The sequence below is a fragment of the Ornithorhynchus anatinus genome, chromosome X5, assembly GCF_004115215.2.
Source record: "Ornithorhynchus anatinus isolate Pmale09 chromosome X5, mOrnAna1.pri.v4, whole genome shotgun sequence".
NCBI lineage: Eukaryota > Metazoa > Chordata > Mammalia > Monotremata > Ornithorhynchidae > Ornithorhynchus > Ornithorhynchus anatinus.
The window spans coordinates 67,607,626-67,625,932 of NC_041753.1; the positions used below are offsets into that span (position 1 = coordinate 67,607,626).

Sequence of the window (18,307 nt, forward strand, 5' to 3'; positions counted from 1 at the left end):
CGACGTGCCGGCGCTGGGCCACCGCGTCCTAGACCCTCAGGCGGTCGCCAAGGTAGCCACACTTTTAGCCACCATGGTCTTCGCTGCCCGAATTGGTGGGCTATTTTCAGGATTCCTGCTTAGCCTGGCCACCTTGCTATTCTTCGGTCAGAAGCCTTCACCACCGACAGCGTGGCCTCAAGGGGCCGTCCTCTACTCCTGGCTGTTTCACCCCACCCCTACTCCACCCCCAACACACACCCACAAACACACAGACCTCACCCCTCCACAGATAATGGATTGGCTCCCCCTATTTAACTTCCAGATTTTCTGTTCTTGCTCCTGTTTGTGCATCATCTGCTGCTGCAGCCTTGCCTCCCTGTGAGGACTGTGAGTAGATGGGGGCTTGATCTCCTCCCCGTGTGAACTGTTGACTTGCGAGCTACAGTCTGGCAGTGAGGCTGGGGATTAGATCCCTCGACAACATTCCGGACACGGGAATTGGGGGCTGTCATCACAGCTCTGGCGGGGAGCTGGTTCAGCTCTCTATAAAATCTTCTCTATCCACTTAGCTCTCCCTAGCTTAGGTGTTTGCTCTCTCCCGCTGTTTCCTGCTGAGTGTTTTTAGCCTCCCCGACCATGCGGGGTAAGGAAACTCTTCAAACCAAGTGCCCATAAGGGAAAAAAATAAAATAAAATAAAAAATCCCAGGGATAAATAGATCCCAGAAGGATTTTTCTTAAAACGTTAGCCAGGGCCCCTAGATTGAATGATCTCAAAACCTTTATTCAGGGAGGGTCAGTGACTTTTCAGAGTAGAAAGAAGACAACGTAATGGAGTCCACAGCGTAATGGTGATTTAGTATTGCCAATACCATTAAAAGCCAACCAAACTCAACCTGGGCTGGTTTCCTTTGTGCTTCATTCAGGACTCTAGCGGGCAATCCATTCAAGTGCTCCTGCGACATTATGTGGATCAAGGTATTCCAGGAGACCAGGTCCAAGAAAGGAAGTCAGGATTTGTTCTGCATCAATGAGAGCAACAAGAAGATCGCCCTGTCAGACATGCTGATCCCAAACTGCGGTAATTTACCTTTAAATCAAACGCTCGTTAAAGTTGCCCTTAGGCTCGCCTGCCCGCTTTGACACGTCAAGCGAGCCGTAAGGAAAATCGACCCTATTACCACAATCGGCATTTACGAGAGCCGGGAGGTAGGGGCCTTCCGTGACTCAGGCCGCAGAGCGGTCTTCCTCCCAGCTTGGATGGAGCGATCCATCGGCAGCGATCTGATCGGCCGTTCTCGGCAGCCCCCGGTGTGAATCGGGGAGGGTTCGGTTGAGTGGGGAGGAGATCCCGCTGGGGTCCCGCTGGGGGACCGGCGTCCGAGGGCCAGCTCCGGCTGGGCCTCTCCAGTTAGGTCTGGGCTCTCTTGTCCGCCCTGCTGGCTGATGGCTTCCGGCCAGCTGGCAGGGCTTCCCTGGCACCAGGCGTCGGGCCTCGCAGGTGCTGGTTTGGTTTCCCTGACTGCCTGGCCCGAGCCCCTTGCATTCAGCTCGAGCCAAGGACAGAAAAGAAGGGGAGAAAGCCCTTTTGGATCATCAAGGGGCCTTGTCAGAATCAATTCCCCTCCCCACGTGTGTGCCCACACCCCCACACTCGCGCACACCGGCTGCTGAGTCTTATCTTAAGCCTTCCTGGCCTTGAGCTGAGAGAAAGCTTCTCATTTCCGGGTAGGAAGCTGACTTGCTGGGGCAGGGTTATTTGACACACAGGTAAGGGTGGGGGGGTGTTGTGGTTCTGAAGCCGCTCAGAGGATGGAACGCTTGGGCATTTCTCCAATAGTTTCTCCCCCCACCCGGCCCCCACTCTCAGGGACGGGGAACTTTTTGCTTCAAGGTGAGGATGGTAATGAGCAAGGGCAGCATGTCAATCATGGGCAGCTTAGGACTGGCCCTGTTGGTTCTCCCAGGTGGCCTCAGCGTTTCTTTCATTTTTAGGCAACTTTTCTGAGTTAAAAGCGGGGGTGGTCTTGGAGCCTTCCTTCTTCCTTTTGTTGCCGCAAACCATTTACCTGCCCAGTCGGCAGCCCAAACAGTTTGATTTTGGTCTTGGCCTAGGCAGTGCTCCCAAGGGTTCTCCTTGCCTTCCTTTCTATTGTTAAGCCAGCCAGGGTGGGTAGTGGAGAAGGACACTGGTGTGTCCACATTTCTCTGGCAAACTGGTGCCTACCCGGTTCATAAAGAATTGTGCCGAAGGAGATCCTGGTGACTGTGTTGAGTACGCCAAAGCAGTAAAGGAACATTCCCTCAGAACCCACTTATCGGAGCGATGGTTTCTTTTGTCATTTCTAGTGAATAACCCATGATATTTGTTGTATGTATGTGTCAATTTGTGCCTGATCGATTCCACCTTTAGATTATTAAAGGTAGTCTGCAGAGAGAAACAGGTTACTGTTGTCTAATGGTTTGGCTGGACCTGTTTGGGTCCCCTGTGCTTTTGTCCGGCTTGACCAGAGTCTGTCATTCCCGGGGTCTCTGCAGACATTCCAATTCTCAGCTTTTGTCCATTGGAGAGGGGGAGCGGGTCTCGTCAGGGTTAGTTTTGTGGGTGGCGTCTTTATATTCTATTGGCCCTCTTGAGAGCTGCAAGTGCGTTTGGTGGTTCTGGGGAGGCCACAGGGTGATGGTTTGAGATTTTATCCCTTGGACATCCTTAGGGTCACACCTGGTTAACTAAGAGAGGGTGTGGTTCTTTCTGACAGAATGTTCTTCTTCTCTTTCAAGGCCGAACCCTCTCTGAGGATTGACTTGATCAGAAACTTGAATCCAGTGTCCTTGTGTCATTGGATGGTCCAGTCTGGGGCTAAGATTTTTGCATGTTATTTCTTGATAAGCCAGTATGCTCTCTAAAAGCACTGCAGTGCTTTAAGTTAGCATGAGGCTTTCCTCTTGTTCTTAACCCAAGGGATTTGATTGGTGCTGAATTAACTTCTTTGTCTCGTTGAAGGGTAAGGTAGGTGGATAGATTAGCCACCCTTCCATGCCTCCCTGGTCTGTTCAGGGACTGTGGCCAAGCTGATTAACTTGTGTCTATCCCAGCACTTAGAACAGTGCTTGGTACATAGTAAGGTCTTATCAAGTACCGTAATTATTATTATTAATTATTAGGAAGGCAAGGGGAACTCTAGGGCCTATAGTCAAGTTCAGCAGCCCGACACACGCTATGCTTTGGCGGAAAACTCAATTTATTTTAGCTGTTCCTACTATAAAAATCTCATAATTGGCACTTGAGTCCTTTGGACCCAAATCTTAAGCAGTTTATGGTCCTCCTCTTCAGAGCTCACCCATCTTTCCAATTTGTGGCCCACTCATATTTTACTATCACACTGCAGGTTTCCTCTTTCAAGTCCCTCTTCCCCCGGGGGTGAGGTTTAAACCGTGCGGTTCCCTTTAACTGCAAAATCAGAATCTCCTGAGTGCTTTTTAAAATTCGGAGACCCATGCTGCAGTTTGTTTTCCCAGGGGGCACTTCTGAACCTTGAAAACATCCCTACTAATCACAAGACAAAAGAAGCACATTACTCTGAAGTTTCAACACTAATTGGAAAAATGGAGAATGGCAGGAGTTGGTTCTAAAGCCTCACATTGAATCACACAAGTGTAGAAGAGAAGGAAGATTAACTTTCAAGGCTGAGATGAAGGGATAAATGATATGACCGTCCTTGTCAGAGCACAGTGCTTTTCCGACTTCCTAGAATTTACTTAATGGAATAGTTTAATATACAGTGTTTTTCTGAAGCTGCTCAGCCTATTGTTGTAGCAGTAATGATATTCACTAAGTGCTGTGGGCAGAGCACTGTACTAAACTCTGGGAGAGAATACATGGGTGGGTATTAAACTGTTTCTTGTTTCATTTAGTTAAGCAATTGTTAATGTGTTGCACTTCAGAATCTCCCCCCCCCCCCCCCCCCCCCCCGCATCCACCTCCCCCACCACACGCACTCCCCAGTCAGCCTCTTCAGCTGAACAGGGTCAATCAGTGATATTACAGAAGCATGTATCATTTCCTTTCAATTTTAATTATGTCCGTAGTCCTCTTTGAAAGGGCAGGCTCACCAGTGAAGGTCTGAGATTGAATTTGCTGTTCAAATACTTACAAAATCCCTTCATTCATTCATTCAATCAAATTTATTGAGTGCTTACTGTGTGCAGAGCACTGTACTAAGTGCTTGGAAAGTGCAGTTCACCTCCACCATCTTTGGCATCCCAAAACATTCCCAACATACCAACAAATCTGTTTTCCTGAGGTGAAAACATAAGAGAGTAATAGTAATAATTATTATGGTATTTTTAAGCACTTACTATGTGCCAGGCAGTGTAGTAAGTGCTGGGGTGGATACAAGCAAATCGGGTTGGACACAGTCCCTGTCCCACATGGGGCTCACAGTCTAAATTGGAGGGAGGAGGTATTTGGCAGATGAGATAACTGAGGCAAAGAGAAGTGAAATGACTTGTCCAAGGTCATACAGCGACAAGTGACAGAGTCGGGATTAGAACCCAGGTCCTCTGACTACCAGGCCCATGCTCTTTCCACTAGGTGACACTGCTTTCCTTCCGTGCTTACTCTGAACCTAGCACTGTGCTAAGCACCGGGGTTAATATGTGACAATCAGATATGACACTATCCTATTCTCAAATGGGGTTCGTGGTCTAAGAGAGAGGGAGAGCAGGTTTCTTATCCCTATTTTCCAGTTGAAGAAATTGAGACACAGAGAGGTTGAATGATTTGCCTAAGGCCACACAGCAGGTAAGTGACTATCAATCAATCATACTTATTGAGCACTTGTGTGCACAGCACTGTACTAAGCACTTTGGGGAGTACAATATATCCGAGTTGGTAGACCCATTCCCTGCCCACAAAGAGCCCAAGTTTCCCGACTCACAGACCCATGCTGTTTCCACTAGGTCATGCAGCTCAAGTTTATAAACGGTCGTAAGATCCTCAGGAGACAATTCAGCTCTAAATTTATTCCAGTCATCTCTGTTATTTATAGCTTATTCTTACAACTTGAAGACATTTGGGGATCACATCTCTGCCAAACTGACACCCCACAAGCATCGCTGTTGGTGAGAAGCAGCTTATGTGTTCACTAGGTCTCTTAGGGTTCAATAGGGTTTTGATGCTGTTTTAATTTTAAACAGCCAACAGTGCAGTTTTCCCTCTGAAACATTAATGAAAGGATATTGCTTTGCCTGGACCTAAGGAATTGCTGTTTGTGGAAGTTTCTTGGTATAAATAATGTTGTTGTCTTAGAAGCTAACAGAAAACTTCTCCTGTGGGCAGAAAAAATACTTTGCAAATCTTCTGCAAAAGGCTTTAATTTGCTATTTGGTTTCTGCTGGCAAAGACATTTTGCTTTTCTGAACGTAGTTAGCGGTGTGATTGGGTGGATTCTTCTTACTCCCCAAATGTACCTGGTGAGGCTGTTTGGTCAGTGTAGGGGTTTCCTGACTTTCCTTTGTGCTTTTAATTATCAGCCAGTTTACATAAGCTTATAAGGTACTGCTCTCTTCTTAAAATAGAACCAGAAAATCAGTTTGCTGATTTTTGACTTAGTTCCGGAAATACTTATCCAGTAATTTTTGAAGCCAAGCATCAGGCAGCCAATTCTAAGTAGATCAGTTGCCTCTGGCTTCATTCCTGGTTATGGAAATGACCATGGTGATAGATTTCTCTCCTGCAGGTAAATAAACAGGAAGAAATGCCAAGCCAAAGAATCTTAAGAGGAGAAGGGGGAAGTTACGCTTTTTTTTATGTTAGGGTGAAATGGCGCCCATTGATAGATGAGGTGTATATTTGTTTAAATTCTTTACATGTGTGGAAGCATTTGTGAGTCAGGTTGACTGCTGACAGCACATCTAATAAAAACAAACAAGCAGAGGCAAAATTATGTTGCAATCTTTTGGACTATTAGACTGTCTCCACAAGGAAAGACAATAACAGGCAACTGTCATAACCCAAGTGAAATGTCTTCATCATTATCAACACTCTCACCCTCATCATGAGTACTGATTAAGCGTCTACTCAGTGCAGAGAATTGAACTAGGTGCTTGGGAAACAAACAGGAGAAGCATAAGACATGATCACCCCTGCCCTCGAGGAGCTTACGATTGAATGGAGAAGACAAGTAGACATAAAATACCAAATGTGCAAATGAAAAGTGTGTGAGAGTGGGTCTGATTGACAGAAACACAGGTGGGACAAAGGCTAGAATTCCAGGTTTACTCATCCAGTGCCAGTGTAGGGGCCTGGGACTTTAGAGGTTCTGTTTCCTCTTCAGACCCTCCAAAATCTTGCTCTGGTGCTGTTTTGTGGAAGATCCTTCTTTCACAGGGTGAGTTGGTGGCATAGTTGCTGGCAAGTTTGCAGGGGGTGACTGAGGGAAAGTGGAGATAGGATGGGATCATCAGAAGGGGTCGTTCTTGGAGTTGAGATGCTTTCCCCGCCCCCCGCAGCATGCTGTTACCATCATCACCATCATCATCAGCGCCATCAGCAGCAGCCGTAGCAGTGTTTGTTGAGTGGCTACTGTGTGCAGAGCAGTGTTCTTGGTGCATGGGAAATACATGAAGTCAGAATGATGGTTCCAGCCCCTCAAGGGGCTCACCGTGCCCTGGAGGAGACAGACACAAATCACCCAGTATGCAGTAGATCAAAGAGTAAGAGAGTAGACACAGGTGATAAAAATAAAAGCATCCAAGTTGTCCTTCGGTCCGGAGACAATGCTACTGAGGGTGAGATTGAATCCAGGGTTGTCATACTGAAGATTCTTTCGCTCAGTTACATATCGTGCCTGTGAAAATACAGTAGGGCACCTTTTCTGGCCTCTTCCCATTCAAGGTGAACGTTGTTCTGATACCGATGACGAAGTGGGGTAGTGATATGTCCTACTGCCAGCAGAAGTTGTTTGTGTGGTAGTGGAGATGGTTTGTATTGAGCCGGCCACGCTCTCTCACCTCATCTCCCTCTGGTCACTGGCATGCATTGCCAGGAGGCTGGTGGGGTGAACGAGTACAGTCAGTCTGAGATCACAGAGTAGAATTTCTCTGAATCGCCAACAGCAGCAGTCACCACTGGGGTCCTCGCTCCTTTAAAAAAAAGTAGTGGGATTTATTAAGCAAGTATTATGTGCCAGGCACTGAACTAAGCACTGGGGTAGATACAAGCTATTATCCCTCATGGGGCTCACCATCTTAATCCCCATTTTCCAGATGAGGTAACTGAGGCCCAGAAAAGTGAAGTGACTTGCGCAAGGTCACACAGCAGATAAGTGGCAGAGCCTGGGTTAGAACCGAAGTCCTCTGAATCCCAGGCCCATGCTCTTTCTCCTAGGCCATGCTGCTTCTCTTTTCTTTGCTTCTCATTCTGTGGAGAAGCAGCATGGTGTAGTGGATAGAGCATGGCCCTGGGAGTCAGAAGGTCATGGGTTCCGGCTCTACCTTTTGACTGCTGTGTGACCTTGGGCAAGTCACTTCACTTCTCTGTGCCTCAGTTACCTCATCTGTAAAATAGGGATTGAGACTGAGAGCCCCACATGGGATATGGTTCTGCCCCTTGTCAGCTGTGTGACTGTGGGCAAGTCACTTCACTTCTCTGTGCCTCAGTTACCTCATCTGTAAAATGGGGATTAAGACTGGGAGCCTCACGTAGGACAACCTGATGGCCCTCTATCTCCCCCAGCGCTTAGAACAGTGCTCTGCACATAGTAAGCGCTTAACAAATACAAATACCAACATTATTATATGGACTGTGTCCAACCCGATTTGATTGTATCCACCCCAGCGCTTAGTACAATTCCTGGCACATAGTAAGCACTTAACAAATGCCACACATTATTTATTTTAGCAATCCTTGAATAAGACTCTCAGAATGGTTTGGCAAACTGGGGAGTCTTTTCCACTCTCACAGAAACTCGGGGAAAATCAAAAGAAATGAAAAACAAAACAAAGAATGACAGTGGCAACAAAAAACATGCAGTTGTACTCTGTGATGCTAGACAGACTGGAGCCAAACAGTGGCAAAGACATTTTTTCAGAGGGCAGCACTCCTGTTTCTGGGTAGATTGGGGAGGACTGTCCCTGACAATTGTCTGACTGTGGAACTCTAACTCTCTGACACCACCACCGCTCTGAAATAGAAAGTCGGGGTGCAAATGGCAGAAGCAGGATTAGAGCCCAGGTCCTCTGACTCAAAGGCCTGTGCTCTTTCTGTTAGGCCACACTGCTTACTCAGTGCTTCTTCCAGGGCTGTGATAGCGATTCCACACGTGGTCAGCCCTTGTGATGATCCTTCTCATTGTCATTTAGCACCCTAATGCAAAAGGGTGTGCTCTGGAAGAGTGTTGGCCATTAGGAGAGGTCAGGAAGAGAAGTGCGGGTGGTAGGGCGTGAAAAAATGGGAAAGAGAACATAGGATATGGACGTCGAAAGAAACCGCCACCAACCCCCCCCCCCCCAAAAAAACGGAACAGACCCAGGACCAGGCAGCAGGAGGACAGAAAGCAGGGTAAACCAAGTCTTGCTCTTTCTTTTTAAAAGTAAAAATTATATATAAAAAGTTTTATTACATATGTACATATATACAAATTTTATTATATATGTATACACACATATGTACACATAAATATGTATAATAATAGTGTTGGTATTTGTTAAGCGCTTACTATGTGCAGAACACTGTTCTAAGCTCTGGGGTAGACACAGGGGAATCAGGTTGTCCCACGTGGGGCTCACAGTCTTAATCCCCATTTTACAGATGAGGAAACTGAGGCACAGAGAAGTGAAGTGACTTGCCCACAGTCACACAGCTGACAAGTGGCAGAGCTGGGATTCGAACCCATGACCTCTGACTCCAAAGCCCGTGCTCTTTCCACTGAGCCACGCTGCTTCTCTAAGTTTACTAAGGTGACTTATGGGGTAATATAATTATGATATTTTTTAAGCACTTCCTATGTGCCAAGCACTCTATTAAGCGCTGGGACACTGTTCTAAGCTGACCAAGAAGGTGGTCCTATGACCAGGAGCACAATAAGTGCTCAATAAATTGACTGGTTGATTGATGGAAGGTGGCAATGAATCAGTCAGTCAATCATATTTATTGAGCACTTTGTGTGCAGAGCACTGTACTATGCAGTTAAGAGAGTACAGGGGATGCCTCTTGGAGGAGGTGGTTTTAAAAGGGCTTTGAAGGTGGGGAGGGATGTGACTTGAATGTGGAAGGGCGTGAGCAAAGGGTGAGAGATGGGAAAGTCATGAGTAAAGGGCTGCTTGGAGGAAACTTCTCAATTTGAGCTTCCAAGCATTAGCTACTTCTCCACTAGACCATCCCAATGCCTCATTATGTATCAAGCAAGAAAGTTTTTCTTCTCTTTTCAAAGGAGAATGGGGAGAGATGTATAAAATATTGTGATTTGTAGGATGAACACCAAGTATCCTTCCCTTTAGTGAGTTGGGAGTGGCAACTGACTTGTTGGATCAGCATGGCCTAGTGGATAGAGGAGGGGCCCGAGAGTCAGAAGGGCCTGTGTTCTAATCCCAGCTCCTCCACTTGTCTGCTGTATGAACTTGGGCAAGTCACTTCACTTCTCTGGGCCTCAGTTCCCTCATCTGTAAAATGGGGATGAAGACTGGGAACCCACATGAGACAGGGACTGTGTCCAACCTGATTAGCTTGCATCTATCAACAGTGCATGACACATAGTAAGCACCTAACGAATGCCTTCATTACTATCTGCAACACCAAATGGGATTTTCTCCGGTTTGATTTGGGCTAGGTAGATGTGTGAAGAGGCCAGGAGGGCAGAGGCGGGGGACGAATCCGATTCCAGCTGAGTGGGTCCCGGCAAAGCCATTCAGGTTTCTGCCAGACAGTGCCGAGCAGGAGAGAGGATATCTCCATGGCAACTTTGCCTGTCGGCCCCTTTGTCACCTTAGCCCCCAGCTGTGGAAGTAGCGTGGCCTAGTGGAAAGAGCCCGGGCCTGAGAGTCAGAGGACCTGGGTTCTAATCCTGGCCCTGCCCCTTTCCTGCTGTGTGAACTTGGGTATGTCTCTGTGCCTCAGTTCCCTTATCTGCAGAATGGGGATTTAATAGCTGTTCTCCCCCTCCTTAGACTGTGAGCCCCTCGTGAGACCTGATTATCTTGTATCTCCCCCAGCACTTAGTACAGTGCTTGTCAAATAGTACTTAACAAATTGCTTACCAAATACTGTTATTGCTATTATTATTATTATTATCATTACCTGGAGCTGGCAGCAGGGGAAGAAATGCATGAGGCCTCCTATCACAATCACATCACAGTCAGGCTGAATGCACTGGGAGAATTACCCGTGCATTCATTGTGTATGGGTGCTGATTTCAAATCTGATTAGGCTAAGAAGTGGTACTTGGCAAAAGATTTGCCCTGCCTTTGCTATTAATGCCTCTCAATTCATTTTTATTGAGCTAATTAAACTTAGAGTGATATTTCAAGTACAGATTGGTTTTTCCATTATTGAGTCTTTGGCCAGCATACTAATATTGAAGAATTAAAATGAGTCAGTTGCTTACTCACTTAGGAAGCCTTTACATTGAAGACATTCAGACTTGGCCGGCTTTGCATGAGGTTTCATTAAGACCCATGAAGCTGGGTAGGTAGGTTGACGCTCCTTGGCCAGACTTTACCCATACTTGCTGAAAAGGGATGTAAATATCCAGATCATTCATATGCAGCGTTATTGTTATGTTACATCAGAAATTTGATTTCAGAAATGAAAAACGAGTAGAACATGCTTTGATAGAAAAATGTAACTTGTTTTCTTTCGTTAAATGAAGGTTTTGTCCCTGCCTTTTTTTTACACTAAATTAAGAATAGTTTTCAGGGATGAAAAATACATCGTCCATCATTGCACGCTGTTAAATTTGAGTGGATTTTCACCCTCTAAGCTTGTTGTCTGAGCGCCGCTTTGGAAAGTCACGTCAGTTGAAACCGTCCTGGCTCTTTTCATCTCCTGGTTTGGCTAGTGAGTCATTCTCCTTACTGGTCCACCCAGTCTATGACTTCTCCCTCTTCAGTTTCTACTACACTCCACATCCTAGATCATCTTCTGAAAACATCATTCCACTATTGAGCTCACTCTTCTCCCCTAGTGGCTTCCCATCTCCCTCCACATCAGCACCTTCTGGCTATCCATCAGCTCTCTCCTTCTTCCTTATCTGCCCTCTTCAGCAGTGACTTCCCAGCCCCCGCTCTACACTCCCTCCAATCATTCAATCAATGACGCGGTCTTATTTATTGAGCGTTTACTGTGTTCAGGGCGCTGGACCAAGCACTTGGGTGAATACACATATAACAGGGTCGGTGGACACAGTCCCTGCCTACAAGGAACTTACAGTCTAGAGAGGAACCTTCTTACTGTGCCTCACCCTCACCTCTCCCTCTTGCTCGCACTCTTCCCATTGGACCTCTCTCCCCCTTCAGATCCACCAGACTACAGCTGTCCCCATCTTCATAGCCCAACTAAAATCTCAACTCCTCCAGGAAGCCTCCCTTGATTGATTTTCCTCAGGTCATCTCCTCCCAGCTACCACCTCAACACTTATACACTCACAGGCACCCACAGCACTTCCGCACACGACAACTTAAGTGTTGTACTACAGTGTGGCTCAGTGGAAAGAGCCCGGGCTTGGGAGTCAGAGGTCATGGGTTCGAATCCCGGCTCTGCCACTTGTCAGCTGTGTGACTGTGGGTAAGTCACTTCACTTCTCGGTGCCTCAGTTACCTCATCTGGAAAATGGGGATTAAGACCGTGAGCCTCGCATGGGACAACCCGATTACCCTGTATCTACCCCAGTGCTTTGAACAGTGCTCTGCACATAGTAAGCGTTTAACAAATACCAACATTATTATTATTACTATTTAAGTACTTCTCTTTTCATCATATCTCTCTCCTAAGTAATTCTGTCTGGCAGCCCCCCAGACCCCACCCCTGCCCCCATTAGATTGTAAGACCCTTGAGGGCAGGGATCATGTCTACTAACGTGATTGTACACTCCCAATTGCTTCGTACAGTGCTCTGCACACCGTAGGTGCTCAATAAGTGCTCATCAGTTTATTTGGACCCATTATGCATTAATATGATGTTAGTGGCTCAGTGCTACCAGCCGAGCCGATCAATGATGCTCCGTGGTTGTGGTCTGTTATTATTTTGTTCGGTTGAAGTAGATTGGCAAATGATTCTTCAAAAGCAGGCAATGGATGAAAGAGTTAATCCCCTTCCAACTTCTCTGTCTTCAATTTTGGGGTTGTCTGTGCTGATGGTGAGAATCAGTGGCCCAGATAAAAGAAAACAGGTAATTCAACCTCAGCCAATTTTTTTAAAAAATAGCATTTGGTAAGCGCTTACTATATGTCGAACACCGTTCCAAGTGCTGGGACAGATGCAAGTTAATCAGATGGGACACAGTCTTTGTGGTTTGAGGTTTACAGTCTAAGGGAGAGGGAGATCAGCTATTGAATCCCTGTTTTACAGATGAGGTAACTGAGGCACAGAGATGTGAAGTGATTTGCCCAAGGTCAAAGGGCAGGCAAATGGTGGAGCGGGGATTAGAACCCAGGTCCTCTGACTTTAAGACCAGTGATTTTCCACTAGGCCATGCTGCTTTTCATTCAAACACACACATAGAGTCAGAGAGATACACACACCTTCAAGTCCTTTTTTCCCCTTTGGTCTTGATTTCTTGCTAGATTGAGCTGATCGTCTCAGAGGGCGCTTTGATTTTCTCAGCCTCTTAATGAACTGCAGGGCAAATTCAAGGGTTGGAGCCTTCCTTCTTTCTGCAGAACCTACCTTTGTGCCTCCATCTCATGTGATGCATCATTCAAACTCCAAGCACCAGTGGAGGGCATTGACCCTGGGGGCAAGAGGTGGAGGGGAGAAAATGGCTTTATCCTTCACTCATCTCACTCATTCCACCCACATATTCAACCTGTCACCAACTCCTGTTGGTTCTACCTTCACAACATTGCTAAAATTCACCCATTCCTCTCCATCCAAATTGCTATCATGCTGACCCAAACGCTCATCCTATCCCGCCTTGACTACTGCATCTGCCTCCTCACTGACCTCCTCCTGTCTCTCCCCTCTCCGGTCCATACTTCACTCTGCTGCACGGATCATTTTTCAACAAAAACATTCAGCCCATGTCTCCCCACTCCTCAAGAACCTCCAGTGGCTGCCCATCCACCTCTGCATCAAGCAGAAAGGCCTTACCATTGGCTTTAAAGCAGTCAATCAGCTCAACCCACCCCACCTCTCCTCACTAATCTCCTACTCCAGCCCAGCCCGCACACTCTGCTCCTCTAGCACCAGCTTACTCACTGTGCCCCGATCTCACCTATCTCGCCGCCGACCCCTTTCCCATGTCCACCCCCTAGCCTGGAGTTCCCTCCCCCTCCATTTACACCAGACCACCACTCTCTCCCCGCTTCCAAAGCATTGTTTAGATCACATCTCCTCCAAGAGGCCTTCCCTAATTAAGCCCTCTTTTCCCTGGCTCCCTCTCCTTTCTGTGTCGTCTATACACTTGGAAGTGTGACCTTTAGTCTTTTGATATTCGCCCAACTCCCAACCCCAAGGTACTTATGTACACATCTTTAAATTATTTACTATAAATGACTTATTTATTCATATTAATGTCTGTCTACCCGGAACGATTGCAGATGGAGGTGGGGCGTCCTGGGAGAGATGTGTCCATGGAGTCGTTAAGGGTCAGAAATGAGTCAATGGCGTAAGACAAGACCCCCTCTAGACAGTATGGGCAGGGAACGTGTCTACCAATGCAGTCGTGCTCTCCCAAGCACTTAGTACAGTATGCAGCACATAATAAATGCTCAATGAATGCCATTGATTTAGTGATTGACTGATGATCCTTGGGCTAGCTGAATGGTAGCAGCTGAGGCTGGTATTCATTCATTCATTCATTCATTCATTCAATAGTATTTATTGAGCGCTTACTATGTGCAGCGCACTGTACTAAGTGCTTGGAATGTACAAATCGGTAACAGAGACAGTCCCTGCACTTTGACGGGCTTACGGTCTAATCGGGGGAGACGGACAGACAAGAACAATAGCAATAAATTGGTGTTACCTAGTGGTAACACTAATAATAATAATAAATAATGTTGGTATTTGTTAAGCGCTTACTATGTGCAGAGCACTGTTCTAAGCGCTGGGGGAGACACGGGGGAATCAGGTTGTCCCACATGGGGCTCACAATCTTAATCCCCATTTTACAGATGAGGTAACTGAGGCCCAGAGAAGTTAAGTGACTTGCCCACAGTCACACAGCTGACAAGTGGCAGAGCTGGGATTCGAACTCATGACCTCTGACTCCAAAGCCCATGCTCTTTCCACTGAGCCACGCTGCTTCTCTAGGATATCTTGGAATTGTGGGGGAGGGGGAGGGGCAGACAATGCACCTATGGATAATCCATGGGAAGGTTAATCAAGAGCCTTTGTCAGTCACCTAACAATCTATGGATCAGTGGTATCTGTGTGCAGAGTACTGTACTAAGCTCTTGGGAAAATACCATTCAGTAGGGTTGGTGATGTGATCCCTTCTCACAAGGAGCTTGCAGTCTACGGCGGGGGAGACCGAAAGTAAAATCAATTACAGATAGGGGAAATGGTAGGGTATGAAGATATGTCCATAAATGCTGTGGGGCTATCAATCAATCGATCGATCATATTTATTGAGTGCTTACTGGGGGCAGAGCACTGTACTAAGCGCTAGGGATAGTACAACACAATATAACAGATGCATTCCCTACCCACAGTGAACTTACAGTCTAGAGCAGGAGGACAGACATTAATATAAATAAATAAATTAGGGATATGCTGTGGAAGTGTAGGTGGTGAATAAAGGGAGAAAGTCAGGGTGACGTAGAAGGGAATGGAAAAAGAGGAAATGAGTTCAAAGGGCATTAGGGGTTTCCAGCCAAGTGCATAGGTGATGCATATGGGAGGGCAGATTGAGAAGCAGTGTGGCTTAGTGGTAAGAGCACGGGCTTGGAAGTCAGAGGTCGTGGGTTCTAATCCCGGCTCTGCCACTCATCTGTTGTGTGACCTTGGGCAACTCACTTCACTTCTTTGTGCCTCAGTTACCTTGTCTGTAAATTGGGGATTGAAATTGTGAGCCCCACGTGGGACAGGGACTGGGTCCAATGCAATTTCCTTGCATCCTCCCCAGTGCTTAGTACACTGCCTCGCACATAGTAAGCGCTTAATAAGTACCATTATTATTATTATTATTATTTGGCCCATTCTTAATGGCTTTAAGGTTCTCAGAAGCCTCTCCAATGTAGAAATGTCATTCCCACCCCTTTGGTAGCTTTGAGCAGTATATCAGACTCATGTGAGATGGTTTAATAGCCTGGATGTTACTCATTAATAAAGAAAAACTAGTGTTGAAGTGATAAGGTATTCAGAATGCTCAAAGAGTTTTCATGCCTTGCAGTCTTGTGACATGAGAATTGCCCAAGGGATGCAACAATTTATCCCAGAATAACTGTACACAAAAGGGCTATAAAACCCCTAAAGGATAGGACTGAATGCGTGTTATTATGAACGGTGCAATATTGCCCCTCTGGTTAGGCCACTGACTATGATTTATAATGCCGTGATTCCCCCTCATTTGATCGTTACTGCTGTGGGGTTAAGTGACGATTTTCAAGAAGAATTCAATATAAGTTTACGTCTCCTACCATTGTAAAGTCTGTTGCCACTAATGTGTTGTTCAACCTGCTAATTTGGAGTCCGCTTGTTACAAGAGAAAATGATGTTCAGCATATCACTCTAGGGTCTCTCGGTGTGTGAACGTTGCTGAAAGAAATATAATGACGTGAGATAGAGGGTACAAGCTACCTGAAAAGCCTGTTATTTAGCAGTTCAGAACAGTTTGCACACTCGGTTGCCAAAATGCATTCTCCCTCAGCACATCGGCCACGCTTTTTGGCAGAACTATTTTTTGGGTCGGTGTGAGTCGGTAGCTGAGAATAAATGATCCGGTTCGAAACCAGAGTGTAGAAAACCTCACTGAGAGGTTGCTGTTCTTGATGGAGAGAGTGCATGTAAACAGGTGAAACTACATACAGGTCTATATGCTTTTCCTCCTCTTGTTTCGTAGGCTTGCCATCGGCAAATTTGATCACACACAACCTGACCGTTGAAGAAGGAAGGAGTCTCACGTTGTATTGTAACACGTCAGGAGTTCCAGCTCCTGATATTTCCTGGGATTTAAATAATCTGGTCTCCAAACATGTGGTAAGGTTTATGTTCAGCTGTGTGGTGATACAGACACAAGATACTTGTCTTGGAGATAGTATTAAATGTGGTCATCGTCTTTTAATATTTTCCATAATCACAAATAGAAATGGAAAATGAGTTGTTGGCATATGTTTATTTTCCATCTGTTCTTAATCCCCAAAGACCAAGCAGATTGTTTGAAAGAAACAGATTTGCCTTTTAGATTATGTGGTCTCTTCCCCAGGAGGGAAGGGAAGGGAGCTAGCTAGAGTCCGATTTTCTCACCTCAGAGATTGAAATCTAGCGGAGATGTGGGGGAGGAGAAGCGGATAGGCCCGGCCTTACAGAGCAGCCCAGGGGCAAGAGCTAGGCCATAAACCCGGCCCTCTTTGGGGCAGGGAGATGGATAGGGAGTAAGCCCTAAACATAAGCCTTTTTATCCTGTTTGTTTGTTCTTATTCATTTCTAGGTGGACACAAGTAAGAAACTGTCCTCCTTAAGCATAACCGGTATTTCGCCCGATGACAGCGGAAAGCAAATTACTTGTGTGGCGGAAAATATTGTGGGAAGAGAGCAGGATTCTGTCAACCTCACGGTGCATTGTAAGTCGACCGACGCGCATGTTTTTTTCAAAAACTGATTACCGTGGCCAAGCCCTTACTTACCGTTTTGGCAACAGGTTTGCAGAGATTGTTAAACAGTGTAGGCATGGGGGCTGCTTTCCCCTAGTTGAGGAATGGGCATCGGTCTTGTTTGCTGGCTCCACTCCCACTCACTGTCTCTTACTAGCTCACTGTGAAGGGGAAAATCGACTCCAGGTGCCAAAAAACGAAGTCTTCTTAATGGGCCATACGTGTTGCACTGTTTTCATTCTTACCAAAAGGGGATTGTGAATGAGTCCGTGATGTGTACATTTATCCTGTTTGGCTGGGGTGGGGGTGGGGGGTCAGGTTGGCAATCAGTCATCAGCATTTATTGAACACCTACGGCACTAGTATTAGTATTATTTAAGCACTCACACAGTGCAGTTGCACTATATTTGGAATTTGAGACATGCAGACTATAGAAGTGACACATCCCCTTCCCACAAGGAGCTTATATTGTATAAGGGGAGCAGAGCAGTCATTCAGTTGGTCAGTCAGTGGTATTTGTTGAGCACTTACTGTGTGCAGAGCATTGTACTAAGTGCTTGGGAGAGTGCAACACAATATACCAGACACCATTCCCTGCCCACAACGAGCTTACAGTCTAGAGGGGGAGACAGTCATTAATATGAATAAATAAAATTACAGATGTGTACATAAATGCTATGGGGCTGGGAAGGGGGATGAATAAAGGGAGCAAGTCAGGGCGATGCAGAAGGGAGTGGAAGAAAAGGAAAAGAGGGCTTAGTCAGGGAAGCCCTCTTGGAGGAGATGTGCCTTCAATAAGGCTTTGAAGAGCACTGTCCTGAATCCTTGGGAGATTGCAGTAGAATTAGCAGACCCATTATCTGTCCATGAGGAGCATCCATTCTAGCTGGGGAGGCAGATACCAAACAAATTACAGGTAGGAGGGAGAAGAGAATGGCAAAATGGCTACGTGGATGAGTAAGCGCTTAAATAAACTGCCTTTTTCCCATCACCTTTGCTCTCTAGATTAGAAAAGGCAACCCAACTTGGATATTGTTTCTTGAGTTCTTTCTGCTTTTGTAATTGAACTAGAGTTACTCAAGTGGAGGCACTGGCTGATACCATGCTAATTTAGCACAGGGACCCAGTGCCCACTTCACTCAAATCTGGTACTAAGCATTGAGAGCTTTTGCAGTTCTCTCCTTCTGCTGGCTGAGGTTCCAAGCTGGGGAGGTGGATGAGAGGAGAGAGAAAAGGGCTTGTGCGCTCCAAGGGTTTCTGAGACTTTAAACCTCCACCTGCTACCTCAAATGCGGCATTGAACGCAGCATCCTGATTTCCGAGATGCTGTCGGATGCCCCCTTAACCTTCAGCAC

The 18,307-nt window shown here is 46.3% G+C and overlaps 1 protein-coding gene across 7 annotated transcripts in view; it reads left to right on the forward strand.

Moving 5' to 3' along the window:
* NTRK2 (neurotrophic receptor tyrosine kinase 2) overlaps nt 1-18,307 on the forward strand; it is a 356,778-nt gene that overhangs the window by 56,047 nt on the left and 282,424 nt on the right. For all 7 annotated transcript variants that reach the window (XM_029055020.2, XM_029055014.2, XM_029055018.2 and 4 more), the window contains 3 exons: nt 908-1,062; nt 16,202-16,338; nt 16,790-16,922. In XM_029055020.2, coding sequence (XP_028910853.1) covers nt 908-1,062; nt 16,202-16,338; nt 16,790-16,922 — 425 coding nt within the window. The remainder of the gene's footprint in view (nt 1-907; nt 1,063-16,201; nt 16,339-16,789; nt 16,923-18,307) is intronic.